At 58.0% G+C, this 15636-nt stretch overlaps 1 protein-coding gene across 1 annotated transcript; it reads right to left on the bottom strand.

Moving 5' to 3' along the window:
• Positions 1–3954: 3954 nt before the first annotated feature.
• Positions 3955–12413, bottom strand: LOC123369139 (zinc finger protein 11-like). The gene is made up of 3 exons (XM_045014500.1): positions 12320–12413; positions 7356–7457; positions 3955–6788 (listed from the first exon to the last, which is right to left on the bottom strand). The coding sequence occupies exons 1-3, from the start codon at positions 12405–12407 to the stop codon at positions 3955–3957; spliced, it is 3024 nt and encodes a 1007-aa protein (XP_044870435.1). The 5' UTR covers positions 12408–12413.
• Positions 12414–15636: the final 3223 nt, after the last annotated feature.

Here is a 15636-nt window from a genome sequence, read left to right as displayed (position 1 = left end):
AAAATGTTCAACATTTCTACAAAAAAAAAATTCATCCATGTTTTGAATTTAAATATTTTTTCCATCAGAATTTTTAATCTTATTGAAATTTTTGCTCAAAAATTTGAATCGCAACATTTCACATCCACAGTTCAAATTTCAGTGAAAACATTCATCAGCATTTCAAATTCACACAAAAAACTTTCACTGACATTGTAAATTTCCATTTTCCATCAGAATTTCAAATGTCGTTGAAATATTTTCATCACAATTAAAATTCCAGTGCATTTTTCATCAATTTCAAATTTTAAGAAAGGTTTTTTTCATTGACATTTCAAATTGGGACATTTTTCATCAAAATATCATCTCAAATTTTTCCATCAAAATTTGAATTCCAACATTCTCATGGATGCCTCCAATATCGATGAAAATGTGCATCAAAATATCAAGTTTCAGTGAAAACTTTTCAGCCACATTTCAATTTTTGCTATTTTCCATCTCAATTTTGAGCACCAACGAAATTCCTCCTCAAAATATCACAAGCATTTCAACCCAAAAATTCCAGTGGCAGTACTAATTTGGATATTTTCCATCAGAATTTTGAGACTCATTGAAATTTTCCCCCTACAAAAATGAAAATTCCAATAACATTTTTCTTCAATTTCAAAATTTCACCACAACATTTTCACTGACATTTCAATTTTGATATTGTCTCCCATGATGGCAAATCTCACTGACATTTTTCCTCAATCACACTTTGAAATTCCAATGAAGTTTTGCATCCGTTTCCAATTTCAACAAAACATCTTCCCTCAACATTTTGAATTTTGACATTTTCCAGCAGAATTCTGAATCTCTCTGAAATACTTTCTATCCACATTTCTCAACACGTCAGTGGTTGTAAAACTTCATATCCCAGTAAAACCAGCCATATGTTAATGCAAGTTTTCAACCAAACAAAAAAGTTCATTACAATTTCAAATTTCACTGCGGTCAGGGAGTAGAACAAAAATTCTACCTCAGAAATGCGGGAGGTGTGGAATTTCCATCCCATTTCACTAGCAGCCTCCAAAACTGACTCAAATATTTTAAAGCAGAAATACAACCCTGATCTCTTTCGAGGGGAATACATTGGTTCTGACGTCATCTCTAGGCACCAAAAAGGTAGTAAATTAACGATATTTATTATCCCAATTGTGGTAGCATGTCTGAGCACCAAGCATGGCCTAAGACCTCACTAGCACCCCCAGTGCTTAGCCACTGCGCAGACACAGAAAAGGGCTTGCAACCCAGTGCACAGTGGAGCACGAAAGGAACAAGAAGCCAGTGTGTAGCAAGCACCCTGCTTGCTTTTAAAGGGACCTGATCCTTGATTTTAATATCCAGTCCTCCCCATGGCATCTCTGCCCAGTCCAGAGCAGGAGCAACGGTAGATTTCATGGGTCCTCTTCCATAGCTGGCAAAATCACACATTGGGGAAACACAGGAACAACTGCCCCAGAGCAGTGGGCCCATCTACCCGGGTATCCCACCTCTACCAGTGACCGTCCCAGCTGCTTCAGAGAAAGGCAGATCAACCCTCTCGCCCGCCGCTGGACAGTTCTGGAATAACTTGCTCCCAGGGAAAGGAAGATCCCACTCAAGCCCCAAGAGGTCAGACCCCAGAGTAGGGTGGGTTTCATTTCCCTCCCCTCGCCTCCGACTATTGCTTATTTCGGGGTGAATAATGGAGTTTTCGGTTCCCTGGCAGGCCTGAAAAACTGGAGGGGAACAAAAATGCAGGTTTTGGGTCAAAATTGAATGTTTATGAAATTTTCGGCAAATCAAAAGTTGAAAAAAATCCCATCTGGGGTCAGACAAAACGTTTTGTTTTGCTTCAGAGCCTTGGCTTCTTGTCGGTTTTTAACGCTTTTGAGTTGTCATTTCAATCAAACCAAGGGAGGTTTTGAAACAAGCCGGCATTTGCAATCAAAACTGTGAAACATTTTCCCTTTTTCGGGACTGATTTTAGGGGTTTTTCCAACCAAAACCATCTGCTGAAACGGACAAGGAACTGCAAACGGCTTCACGGAATCTGCACATTTCACCCCCCCAAAACTTTTGGCCGAAAAACGTCTCCCAGCACTAGTTATTCCAAAAGTCCTATTGACAGTCACACCTTTGAATGCCCACATTATCCTTCGCAATGTTACATCCTTAGTTTAGTTTATTTTTAATTCTAGGCTCTGCTGTTATGTAGTTGCAGGTAGTTCCCCTGGCTAAGCAGAGCATGGGGCGAAAACAATCCCTGGATCAGCTCTCAAATCCCAGCCGCTGCAGTTCAAGGGAAGGTTCCCAGCTGAGTTCCTCCCTGGCTGGGAGATGAAAGACACGTGTAACCGAGTGGCCCGCATGGGAAAGGATTGGGGGGTGAGATCTCAACGACCTTCACCAAGGATGTTGGTGTACATAGCCCCATTTCACAGCTGGAGAAACTGAAGCACAGAGGGGTGACATGATTTGTCCCAAGGTCACCCGGCAGAGCTGGGGAGAGAACCCAGGAGTCCTGGCTGCCAGGGCACTGCCCATGAGGCCACACTGCCTCCCACGCCTGACTCGAGGCCCGGAAGGACTCCCATACAGAGGAAGAGACCTCAGCTGACTGGAGAGGTGACATGATCCCAACCGATAAGCACCTAAATGAGGGGGTTCGTGAGACCAGGGGGCTCCTGGAGCGAGCAGACAGAGGCCAGTTGGCAGCCAGTGGCTGGGAGCGGGGAGGAGAGAAACTCGAAGTGGGTAGAAGATGAAGGGAGCTGGGTACCACCACCCAGGGCTGGCTCATCCCGCACTGAGATGCGGCCACCTCTGAGGCGGGGCAGCTGGGGAACAGCCGCAAAGCGACACCACCCGGGGACGGCTCGCCGCTCCCCCGCCAGTGAAATCGGACCCCCCCCAACAGATCCCAACATGATCTAAGTCACGTCCGTCTATTATATCTCAGCCCGACCCCCCGCAAAACCAGCCACTCCCCTGCCAGATCCCAGCACGAACCCCTGCAAAACCAGCCATTCCCCTGCCAGATCCAGCCCAACCCCCCGCAAAACCAGCCACTCCCCTGCCAGATCCCAGCACGAACCCCTGCAAAACCAGCCCCCAGATCCCCCACAAAACCAACCCCCCAGATCCCAGCACAACCCCCTGCAAAACCAACCCCCCAGATCCCAGCACGAACCCCCACAAAACCAGCCCCCTAGATCCCTGCATAATGCCCTGCAAAACCAGCCCCCCCAGATCCCAGAACCCCCATCAAAACCAGCCCCACATCCCCTCCCCACCCTCTGTAAAAACAACCCCCCAGATCCCAGCACGACCCCTTGCAAAACCAATTCACCCATCCCAGCACAAGCCCCTGTAAAACCAGCCCCCCCGATCCCAGCACAACCCCCGCCAAAACCAGCCCCCCAGATCCCAGCACGACCCCCTGTAAAACCAACCCCCCAGATCCCAGCACGAACCCCCACAAAACCAGCCCCCTAGATCCCTGCATAATGCCCTGCAAAACCAGCCCCCCCAGATCCCAGAACCCCCTGCAAAACCAGCCCCACATCCCATCCCCATCCCCTGTAAAAACAACCCCCCGGATCCCAGCACGACCCCCTGCAAAACCAGCCCCCTTGATCTCAGCAGAACACCTGGCAAACCCAGGCTCCCCCAGATTCCAGCACGATCCCCACAAAACCAGATCCCCTAGATCCCAGGGCGACCTCTCCCATTGCCAAACCAGATCCCTGCCAAACAGATCCCCAGACCAGCCACCCCCACATCCACCAAGCTCCCCTTCCTCGCCCCCAGCCTCCTGTCCCAGGGCCCTCAAACCTTCACGCCCCTCCAGCGACCCATGTGCCAGCAGGCACCCCCTCCCTCCTTTGTCTATATTCCCCCCACCCCCAGCTCAGTCTCGAGCTCTGAACTTGCCGGGTGGCCGCGGGGGCCTCACACCCTGTCCCCCACGTGGTTCTGGAGGTGTTGTAGGAGCACGGAGCCCCCCTGGGAGCCTTTGCCACATTCCGGACGTGCCAGAGACATCCTCCCGTCCCGGCGGGCGGCCGTGGCCGGGCCGCGGCCCGAGGGCTGGAGGCGTGGCCGAGCCAGGGCCGAGCCGCCGGGAGGAAGGGAGCCGTCTGCCGCGTGCCTCCGTGGGCCACGCCCAGCCACGTGGTTTCCCTGGCGCAAGAGGATGGCTGAGATCTCGGCACAGCTCTTGCGGCTCTTCTCCCCGGACCCGGCCGGCTCCCCTCCAGCGTGGACCTCCCGGTGCTGGGCCAGGGCTGCCGCGTCCGGGAAGCCGCGCCCACACTGCGGGCACCGGAAGGGCTTGGGGTGGGAGGCCAGGTGGCGGGAGAGACCTGAGCCCTCGGCAAAGCTCCGGCCGCAGTCGTGGCACTTGTAGGGTTCGGTGGCCGGGCGCTGGATGAGGCTGGCCATTTCGCCCGAGCCGGGGCGGCCGCCGCTGGCTGAGCCGTCGGGGAAGGGATCTGCCGCGGCCCGGCCTCTTTGGTGGACGCCTGGAGCCGCGTGGGACGGTTCCACCCTGGGGTGGCCTTTTTCGTGGACACCAAGCTCTGAGCTGTCACGGACGGGCTCCCCCTCGGCGTGGCTTCTTTCGTGGGCACCGGCCGCCGAGCACTCGTGGAAGGGCTTAGCTGGGGCCGGAGCCGAGCTCACCCCGAGCCCCTGCCCGCAGTCGGGGCACCTCAGCTTCTCCCTGATGTGGTTCCTCTGGTGCTGAGTGAGGGCAGAGATGTCGCCAAAGCTTTGCCCGCAATCGGGGCACTTGTAAAGCTTTTCACGCATGTGGGTGATCTGGTGCCGGGTCAGGGCAGCGCTGTCCTTACAGCTCTGCCCGCACTCCGGGCAGATGCATGGGGCATGGATCTCCCGGTGCTCGGCCAGCGCGACGCCATCTCCAAAGCTTTGCCCACAATCGTTGCAGGTGCAAGATGAATGGATCTCCTGGTGCTTGGCCAGCGCTGAGCTATCGCCAAAGCTTTCCCCGCAGTCGTTACAGATGCAAGACACATGGGTTATCTGGTGCTTGGCCAATGCTAAGCTATCTCCAAAGCTTTGCCCACAATAGTCGCAGGTGCAAGATGAATGGATCTCCTGGTGCTTGGCCAGCGCTGAGCTATCGCCAAAGCTTTTCCCGCAATCGTTGCAGATGCAAGACACATGGGTTAACTGGTGCTTGGCCAGCGCGACGCTATCTCCAAAGCTTTTCCCGCAATCGTCGCAGATGCAAGATGAATGGATCTCCCGGTGCTTGGCCAGCACTGAGCTATCTCCAAAGCTTTTCCCGCAATCGTTGCAGATGCAAGATGAATGGATCTCCCGGTGCTTGGCCAGCGCTGAGCTATCGCCAAAGCTTTTCCCGCAATCGTTGCAGATGCAAGCCTCCCGGCTCTCCCCGAGCCCCCTGCCTCCCGCCCCGCCGCTATGCCCCTCCTCCTGGTGCCGCTGCAGGGCCTCCTCCTCGGCGAAACGCTGGCCGCACTCGTGGCACACGTGGGGCCGCTCCTCCATGTGGATGCGCTCGTGGGTGATGAGGTTGGAGCTCTGGCTGAAGGCTTTGCCGCACTCCCCGCAGCGGTAGGGCTTCTCGCCGGTGTGGGTGCGGCGGTGCTGGATGAGGTGGGAGCTGCGGACGAAGCTCTTCCCGCACTCGGCGCACTGGTAGGGCTTCTCGCCGGTGTGGATCCGCTGGTGCCGGATCAGGGTGGAGCTCATGCCGAAGCTCTTCCCGCACTCCCCGCACCGGTAGGGCTTCTCGCCCCGGTGGATCCGCATGTGCAGGGTGAGGTTGGAGCTGAGGCTAAAGCTCTGCCCGCACTCGGCGCAGGCGTAGGGCCGCTCCTCGGTGTGGCAGCGCTGGTGGCGGGCCAGGGCCGAGCTGAGCCCGAAGGTCTTGTGGCAGGTGGGGCACTTGTAGGGCTCCACCCCCATGTGCAGCCGCTGGTGCTTGACCAGCGTGGCGCTGTGCCCGAAGCTCTTCCCGCACTGCAGGCATTCGTAGGGCTTCTCGCCGGTGTGGGTGCGCTGGTGCTGGATGAGCTCCGAGCTCTGGATGAACGTCTTCCCGCACTCGGTGCACCGGAAGGGCTTCTCCCCGGCGTGGATCTTCTGGTGCTTGACCAGGTTGGCGCTCTGGGTGAAGCCTTTGCCGCACTGGGCGCACTTGAAGGGCCGCTCGCCGGTGTGGGTGATCTGGTGCTGGATGAGGTCGGAGCTGCGGTAGAAGCTCTTCTTGCAGTCGCCGCACTGGTAGGGCTTCTCGCCGGTGTGGGAGCGCTGGTGCTTGATGAGGTTGGTGCTCTGGCTGAAGGCTTTGCCGCACTCCCCGCACTGGTAGGGCTTCTCGCCGGTGTGGGTGCGCTGGTGCTGGATGAGGTTGGAGCTCCAGCTGAAGCTCTTGCCGCACTCGGAGCAGCGGTAGGGCTTCTCGCCGGTGTGGGTGCGCTGGTGCTGGACCAGGTGGGAGCTCTGGGTGAAGCTCTTCCCGCACTCGGTGCAGGTGTTGGGCCGCTCGCCCGTGTGGATGCGCTGGTGCCGCACCAGCTTGGACCACTGGGTGAAGCTCTTCCCGCACTCGTTGCAGATGTAGGGGCGCTCGCCCTTGCGCTGCGGCGGGGCAGGGGGCCGGGCGGAGGAGGACGGGGGCTCGAGGCGGGGCGGGCGGCCCGCTTGGGTCCAGGAAAGGTTCTCCCACGGCCACTCGGGGCCGGCGAGCTTGGGGTCCTGGGGAGGTTTGTCCTCCGGCGACGTCCGCTCCGCTGGGGGAAAGGGAGAGAGAAAGATGATAAGAATGTGTCAGGACTCCTGGGTTCCATCCCAGCTCTGGGACAGGAGTGGGTTCTAGTGGTCAGAGCAAGAGGGGCTGGGAGCTAGGACTCCTGGGTTCTCTCCCCGGCTCTGGGAGGCAAATGGGGTCTAGTGGTTAGAGCAGTGAAGGTTGCACCCCCGCTACAGGACCAGGTATAAAACCAAGGAGGTCTGACTCCCAATCCCCCTCCTCTAACCCAGCAGATCCAACTCCCCTCCCAGAGCTGGGGACAGAACCCAGGAATCCTGGCCCCAGTCCCCCCTGCTCCAACCCAATAGCCCCCACTGCCCTCCCAGAGCTGGGGACAGAACCCACGAGTCCTGGCCCCAGTCCCCCCTGCTCCAACCCAATAGCCCCCACTGCCCTCCCAGAGCTGGGGACAGAACCCACGAGTCCTGGCTCCCCGCTCCACCCCACTAGCCCCCGCTCCCCTCTCAGAGAACCAAGGAGCCCAGCCTCAGTCGATTCCTGGACAGTCTCCAAGCCGGTCTCCCCCACTGCTCATGTGTGTGGGTACCTCCTGAGATCTCCCTTTCCTCGGAGCCCTGGAGATCCGGGACGCTCGGCTCTTCCCCTCTCTCCATCCGGGAGGTCACAGCGGGGGAAGAATCGGGATAATCTGCACACGGAGAAAAGAAAAACAGATAATTGTACAGGGAGGAGAGAACCCAGGAGTCCTGGCACCCAGCCCCCCTGCTCTAACCCACCAGAACCCACTCCCCTCCCAGAGCTGGGGAGAGAACCCAGGAGTCCTGGCTCCCAGCCCCCCTGCTCTAACCCACCAGACCCCACTCCCCTCCCAGAGCTGGGGAGAGAACCCAGAAGTCCTGGCTCCCAGCCCCCCTGCTCTAACCCACCAGACCCCACTCCCCTCCCAGAGCCGGGGAGAGAACCCAGGAGTCCTGGCTCCCAGCCCCCATACCCGCTCTAACTCACTAGACCCCACTCCCCTCCCCTCCTAGATCCCTGTCCCCACAGGTGTCAGTGGGGCTCACTCCAGATTTACACAGGGGTCACCGAGATCCGAATCCGTCCCGACACCTGATTCCGGTGAGAAGTGGAGCAGGTTCCCCGGCACGAGCCCCAGGAATCTGCCCTCCTGGCCTGGGTTATTCAGACGAAATTTATAGCCCTTGTCAGTTTCCATGCAGGTTTTTGGGGTTTTTTTTATCTTCAAAGCAATTAGAGCGCATTAGCTAATTAATCCTCCCCGCAGCCCTGGGAGGGAGGTATTCTTAGCCCTGCCTGACACACCGGGAGCGGAATTAGAACGGTGAAGTAATGTGCCCGGGGGCACGCGATGAGTCAGTGGCAGGGTTGAGAGTTCGGGCTCCAAAATCCCTGGCTGCACGCCCAGCTCACCCCGATTAGGGACAGGGTCACTGAGATCAGAACCCAGCCGTGACTGCACTGGGGTCGCTCTGGATTTGCACCAGGATCCGGTCCTGACTTCCTTAAAACTGGATTTAGCTGCTTCGCTTTAACTCCTCAACTCAGGAAACCCGGACCACGTGTTTGGCTGTTATCCCTTTAAAAACCTGAAACCACCTTCCCCCCCACCCCTTGTGTTTTCAGCAACTTTAAAGCCACCTAACAGCCTGTGGACTCTCTTAATTACTATTAGGATTTAAATTACAGTAACACCATTCTGCTGGGAGTTGGATGGACCCTGACTGAGATCAGAGGCCCCTGTAGTGTCAGGTGCTGCACAAACCCAGATGGAGATCGGGCCCTAGCGCACAAGGTGCTGCACTATATAAGACGCCACTTTTCTTCCAGAGCTCAACATAGAACCCAGGAGTCCTGGCTCCCAAAGCCCCTGCTCTAACCCACTAGCCCCCACTCCCCTCTCAGAGCTGGGGAGAGAACCCAGGAGTCCTGGCTCCCAGCTGCTCCTGCTCTAACCCACTGGACCTCACTCCCCTTCCAGAGCAGAGGATAGAACCCAGGAGTCCTGGCTCCTACCCCCCGCACCTCTGCCCCAGCTAGAAAGATAGGTGCAATCGATCGATTTGGGTGAGCAGAGATTTTTCACCCCATCTCCACCAGTTTCAGGACGGCTCCTTCCCGTGCAGCCGTCTACTATTTTTGCGGGAGAAAAAGCGAGGAATTCACCTAGCGACGTTGTTAAGAACGACGACAACCGAGCACCACTCTGCAGCGAGGCTTTTAGCCGAGCCTAAGAGGCTAAATCCAAGAAGATCAGGTGGCCACAACTTTGAATCCAAGAAGATCAGGTGGACAATACACTGGCCAGCAGTGGAGGGACCTGCAGAATGGAGGTTGGTTCAGTGACAATCATTATTTATTAGCACCGCACTAGCGGGCGGGAAGGGGTCTCCTAGGACACGTGGTGACCGCAATTGAAGCCCGTTGCGTCTTGTCCTGCCCTCCGCGGATAAGAACAATCGATCGCCCTGCTTTTTGTAACCCTCTTTCATGTGCTCGAAGACGGTGCTCGTGTCCCCGTCCTGTCTTCTCTTCTCCAGACGAGACCAACCCCGGTTTTCCAACCTCTCCTCGTAAATCACGTTTTCTGGACCGTTCCCTCCTTTTGGGGGGCTCTTTCTCCACCGCGCGGGGCCCAGAACTGGACACAGCTGAGGCCTTAGCAGCACTGAGCGCAGGGGGAGAATGACTTCCCGGCTCTCGCCTGCAACACCCCAGAACAACATTCGTGCGGGGGGGTGGGGGGAGTGTTTGCCAACCGCATCACCTTGTTGACTCATATTTCATCTGTGATCCACTCTCAGCCCCGGGTCCTTTTCTGCAGCTCTGCCTCCTAGGCCGTCGTTCCCCGCTTTGTATCTGGTGTAGTAAGATGAGGCCCTGAAATATAAACTCTTGTGTCAGAGGCCTAGTCTGAGGCCTGAAGCCTGAACCAAAGTACTTCCAGGCATTGCTAAGCAAAAGCTGGGCTGTGAGCCAGAGGCAGGCCCCGCTCACAGAAATTGGCGAGAAGAGGGTTGTTAGAAGCAGGTGTGTTCACACATAAGGGCTAATAAGAGGAACTTGTGCCAAGACGGTACCTGGACAGCCTGATACAAGGACACTCCATAGACATAACGAGGAACAGGCAGGTGCATCTTAGCCAGGACAGCATGATGGATAGATCTGTATGTCTGGAACAACATGATCAAGGGGCAGACAGCACCCTAACGAGCCAAGGGGCTGTACCTCAATCCGTCAGGAGGGATGAGTGATCTGTCCTGTCACTGTATAAAAGCAGGTCCCGGAGCGCGCGTCTTTGGCCAGCCTAGGGGGCAGTGGAAAGTCCCGCCACTGACTGAGCCGGTCCATTGCCGGGGGCACATATTCGTAGTACGTCCTGTAGAGTCTATAGGAAACTATGACTGTGCTTCGGTTGACCATAAACCTGGCTCGGGTTCCTTTGTACCTCACTAGAGCCTGTGGTCTTTGGGGGTCTCTTGGGGTTTGCTGTGTCAGCGATCTGCAGAGCCGGGGCAGCACGCAGAGGGAACACGCACGCAGCCGACTGTTATCATCATCGCACAAGAGCAGAGCACCACACCGGTAGCTACAGACAACGTCTGGGTGACGCATTGCTCCTGCCTGAGCTTCGTACTTTGCATGGGTCCTTCCTGAATTTCATCCTGTTGAAACGGCCGGGCCCAGGATGCGGCTGACGTCCGGTAGAACCCAGGCCGGAGAACGGCACCCGCTTCCCCGGGTAGGGAGCCCAGTCACTTGTGTCTGGTTCAAGCCTCTTGCGGGAAGGCAGCCAGTCGAGACGGGGAGGCCTCAAGAGACGGAAAATCCACCCCGGCCCTTAGGAGTTTGTTCCAATGGATAAGCACCCTCAGCGGTGGAAAATGTGCTGCCTTATTCCACACGGGAGTTCGTTTGGGTTTTAGCTGCCGGCCATGGATTTTTCAGCTCTTTCTCTGCTAGGTTCAGGAGCTCGTCAGCAGCAAGGACTGGCTCAGGTCGCCCCACCAGCTTCCTTTGGCTGAGCTCGAAGTCTCTCACTCACAGAGGCTTTCTCCCGCCCTCGCCTCGTTTGTGGGGCCACGTCCCTGCCCCCAGAACGGCCAGCAGCACTGACGCGCTCGTTAATGTGGCCAGGGGTCCAATTAGCCCTTTGTAGCGCGGGGAGCCCGTGTTGGGTTGCGTGGCTGTTACGAACCCCAAGTCTTTTCAGAGTCACTGCTTCCCAGGATTCAGTGCCCACTCCCCTCCCGGAGCTGGGCCTAGAACCCAGGAGTCCTGGTTCCCACCCCCCCTGCCCTAACCCACTAGACCCCACTCCCCTCCCAGAGCCAGGGATAGAACCCAGGCATCCTGGCTCCTGCCCCCCCTGTCCTAACCCACTAGACCCCACTCCCCTCCCAGAGAACCCAGGACTCCTGACTTCCAGTCAGGCAATTTTGTGGGGCCTCTCCGAAGCCACCCCAAATCTGGAACCGTGGACACAAGCCCTAGACGGGGTGCGTCTGGGCCAGTCTCGCCAGCCTCCGATGGAGAGGGGAAATCCGCCCCCTCCACCGTGCGTCTCAGCCCACAGACGCCGCTCGCTCTCCCAGCACCGCGATGGCACAGACGATGCCGGGCTGTATTTTAACACAGCTCAACCCCTCGTTCACCTAGGGATTAGCAATGACACCCCCCCCCCCGCCCCCCAAATCCAGCCCCGGTTACCTGCGGAGCAAGGGAAGAGACAGGCAAGGTTTGAACAGGCACATTTCTGGGAGCACCGGCACCTCTGACCCCCACTGACTGGGTTGGGTGTCCCTGCTGGGCTGAGGGGTGGCTCCCAGCCCCCAATAATACTGCTCAGGGCGGGGGCTGGAACCCAGGACTCCTGGGTTCTTTCCCCAGCTGTGGAAGGGAAGTGGGGTCTAGTGGGTTAAAGCAGGGTAGGAGAGCTGGGAGCCCGGACTCCTGGGTTCTTTCCCCAGCTGAGTGGGGTCTAGTGGATTAAAGGAGGGCAGGGGCTGGGAGCCCAGACTTCTGGGTTTGTGGGTGGGGTGGGAGCTCGGACTCCTGGGTTCTCTCTCTTGCACTGAGAGAGGAATGGGATCTAGTGGATTAAAGGGGGGAACCGGGAGCCAGGACTCCTGAGTTCTCTCCCCATCAGAGTGGGGTCTAGTGGATTAAAGGGGGGCGCCCGGACTCCTGGGTTCTCTCCCCAGCTGAGTGGGGGCTAGTGGATGAAAGGGGGGAGCCCGGACTCCTGGGTTCTCTCCCCAGCTGAGTGGGGTCTAGTGGATGAAAGGGGGGAGCCCGGACTCCTGGGTTCTCTCCCCAGCTGAGTGGGGGCTAGTGGATGAAAGGGGGGAGCCCGGACTCCTGGGTTCTCTCCCCAGCTGAGTGGGGGTTAGTGGATGAAAGGGGGGAGCCCGGACTCCTGGGTTCTCTCTCGCGCTGGGCGGGCTGGTGCGGCTGAGCTGCGCCTCCCTCTGAACCGCCCCCCCCCGCTCCCCTCCATTGTTCCCGCTGGCGCCCCCGGGCCCCACTCACCGCTGCGGCCGGCGCTGCCCGGGGAGGGGGAGCGCGACGCCCCCCGCCTGCCCGTGCGCAGAGCCGCCCCCAGGGCCCGGGTTCGCATCCGGGCTCCCCCCGGGGTGGGCAGGCGCCGGGCCGGGCGCAGGGTGACTGGCTGGCGAGCGGAGGAAGGGCCCTGTACGTAGCCTGTCCCCAACCCACCCACCGTTACGCTACTTCCCGCTCCCGCCTGCTCCCGGCGCCAGCAAGGAGCGAGCTCTAGGGGCCTGCGGCAGCTCGCGCCGCGGGTTCGAGCCCCGCCTCCGCCGGGGAGCCAGCCGGACTCCTGGGTTCTCCCCGGCCCTGCGAGGGGAGGGGTGGGGGGTCTAGTGCGTCAGGGGCGGGCCTGGGAGCCAGGACTCCTGGGTTCTCTCCCCGGTTCTGGGGGCCAGAGATGGGGCTGGGAGCCCGGACTCCTGGGTTCTCTCCTGGCCCTGCGAGGGGGCTGGGGGTTAGAGGGGGGAGGCTGGGAGCCCGGACTCCTGGGTTCTCTCCTGGCCCTGCGAGGGGGCTGGGGGTTAGAGGGGGGAGGCTGGGAGCCCGGACTCCTGGGTTCTCTCCTGGCCCTGCGAGGGGGCTGGGGGTTAGAGGGGGGAGGCTGGGAACCAGGACTCCTGGGTTCTCTCCCCAGCTGTGTGAGGGGAGTGGGGGCTGGTGGGTTAGAGTTGGGGGGCTGAGAGACCAGACTCCTGGGTTCTCTCCCCTGGCTTGGAGGGGTGGGGTCTAGTGCAGGGGTTCTCAAACAGGGGGTCATGAGGTTATTACTTGGGGAGGTCATGAGCTGTCAGCCTGCACCCCAAACCCTGCTTTGCCTCCAGCATTTATAATGGTGTTAAATATAAAAGAAAGTGGGTTTAATTTATAGGGGGGGGTTGCACTCATAGGCTTGCTGTGTGAAAGGGGTCACCAGTACAAAAGTTTGAGAACCACTGATCTACTGGGTTAGAGCAGGGGGGGCTGGGAGCCCGGACACCTGGGTTCTCTCCCCAGCTCTGGGAGGGGAGTGGGGTCTAGAGTGTCCAATCACAGCAAATAATTCTTGCTTCCCCACTGCCATGTCTCTCTCCCCTTCTGGTTCAAATTCTCTTGTCAGTTACACAGGTGCCGCGTGCCCCCCTGGTGTGTAGGGGAAGGAAATTTCCTTCCCCCCTGGTGTGTAGGGGAAGGAAATATGTAGATGTTTGTGTTTTGGGGGGTACACACTTCTGGTTCCTAGATTGCCCCCCCCCTAGACCCCACTCCCCTCCCAGAGTCAGGGAGAGAACCCAGGAGTCCTGGCTCCCAGCCCCCCCTGCTCTAACCCACTAGACCCCCCTCCCCTCCCAGAGTCAGGGAGAGAACCCAGGCGTCCCGCGGTAAATGCAAGCTGAGCTTGTTAGCCCATTTCCTGGCCGCACCACCTGGGGCTTGAATTCAGACACCCCCAAGCGTCACGAGACTGAAGATAAAAAATGGCGAGCGTTGGGGCCGACTTCTGAAACTGCTCCAGTTACAAAGTGGAGAATTGCAGTGCTAAGGGAGCCCAGGAAACCCCAGCCCAGAATCTGCTGCATAAGGGGGTGTAAGCTGGGCAGACGGGGCGGAGGGGGGCCACACCTGGAATATTGCATCCAGTTTTGGTCCCCCCGCTACAGAAGGGATGTGGACAAACTGGAGAGAGTCCAGCAGAGGGCAACGAAAATGATCAGGGGGCTGGAGCACGTGACTTACGAGGAGAGGCTGAGGGGACTGGGGTTATTGCAGAAGAGAAGAGTGAGGGGGATTTGATCGCAGCCTTCAGCTACCTGAAGGGGGGTTCCAAAGAGGACGGATCTAGACTGTTCTCAGTGGTGGCAGATGATAGAACAAGGAGCAATGGTCTCAAGTTGCGGTGGGGGAGGTCTAGGCTGGATATTAGGAGACACTATTTCCCTAGGAGGGCGGTGAAGCACTGGAATGGGTTCCCTAGGGAGGTGCTGGAATCTCCTTCCTTAGAGGTTTTTAAGGCCCGGCTTGACAAAGCCCTGGCTGGAATGATTTAGTTGGGGGTTGGTCCTGCTTTGAGCAGGGGGTTGGACTAGATACCTCCTGAGGTCCCTTCCAACTCAGATCGTCTATGATCCAGAGCTGGGAGCCAGCCAGGGCGTCTTGCTTGGTATCGGGGAGTCTGGGCCAGGAGATCTGTGGCCTCTGAGGAAATATCTTGCCTTCCCGCCCCTGGGCTGCTCCCTGGTAGCCAGTGATCTGAGCACTGCAGGTGCTGCCCCCTAGCCGGGGGGCATCTGTCTGGGCTCACGCTCACCTCCCGCCCTATCCTGCAGCCCCGAATCCCCCTCTGAACTGAGTGGGGGGAGGGACTAACTCCACCCCAGGAACTGCCCCTCCCTACCTAGTCTGGTCTGCCCCAGTTGATGCCTCCAGTGCAGCTGGCAACGGCCACCCCTTTGTGCTTCTGGGATTGGTCTGCTGGAGGATAACAGCCTGCTACCGCTGCCAGATGATGGAGTGACTCCCTTAGCTCAGCTGGAGTCTCGTAGCTGTTTCAGTTGATGGCATTACTCCTCTAGTGTCATGGCTCCATTGAGCGGCTCATGCTAGAGGACAACAACCTAGTGCCATTCTCAGAGCCAGAGTCCACAGCCCCTTAGGCATATAAACTGAGGACTCAAGATTTCCTTCCTGTGCTGATTCCCCCATCCTGTCCCCACTGGCATCACTCCCACTCCCTCTCCAGCCACTGCAAGGATCATCAAGGGAATAGTGAATGCCAGAGTTGGCAGGCAGAGATTGAGAGGCGCAAGGAAGTTCATGTTCAGAGCAATGGGCTCAGGCTCTCTGCAGACCTAGGCAGGGTGGCTGCATTGGTTACAAGCAGGACAGCTCCCCCATCTCAAGGGTTCTATGCTGTCCCTGGAAGGGGAGTAGTGGGTTGGGGGGGGGATGGGAACCAGGACTCCTGGGTTCGATTCTGTCCCTGGAAGGGGAGTAGTGGGTTGGGGGGGGGATGGGAACCAGGACTCCTGGGTTCTATGCTGGCCCTGGAAAGGAAGTAGTGGGTTAGAGGGGAACCAGGACTCCTGGGATGTATCCTGGCTCTGGGAGGGAAGTGGACGGGGAAGGTTACAGCAGGGTAGGCTGGGAGTCAAGGCTCTGGGGTTCTAGCCCCAGCTCTGACTAAGCTGCTGAATTTCTCCAGGCCTCAGTTTCCCTGGCTGTGAAATGGGGACAAGGATTCTTCCTTTGTCGGACGGGAGTGTCAGTTCAGTGGGGGCGGGGGCGCTCTCGCGCAGTGCGTCTGGGCAGGGTCCCGATCC

This window comes from Mauremys mutica, chromosome 4, assembly GCF_020497125.1.
Source record: "Mauremys mutica isolate MM-2020 ecotype Southern chromosome 4, ASM2049712v1, whole genome shotgun sequence".
Lineage (NCBI taxonomy): Eukaryota > Metazoa > Chordata > Testudines > Geoemydidae > Mauremys > Mauremys mutica.
This window is presented reverse-complemented; position numbering and strand designations above follow the sequence as displayed.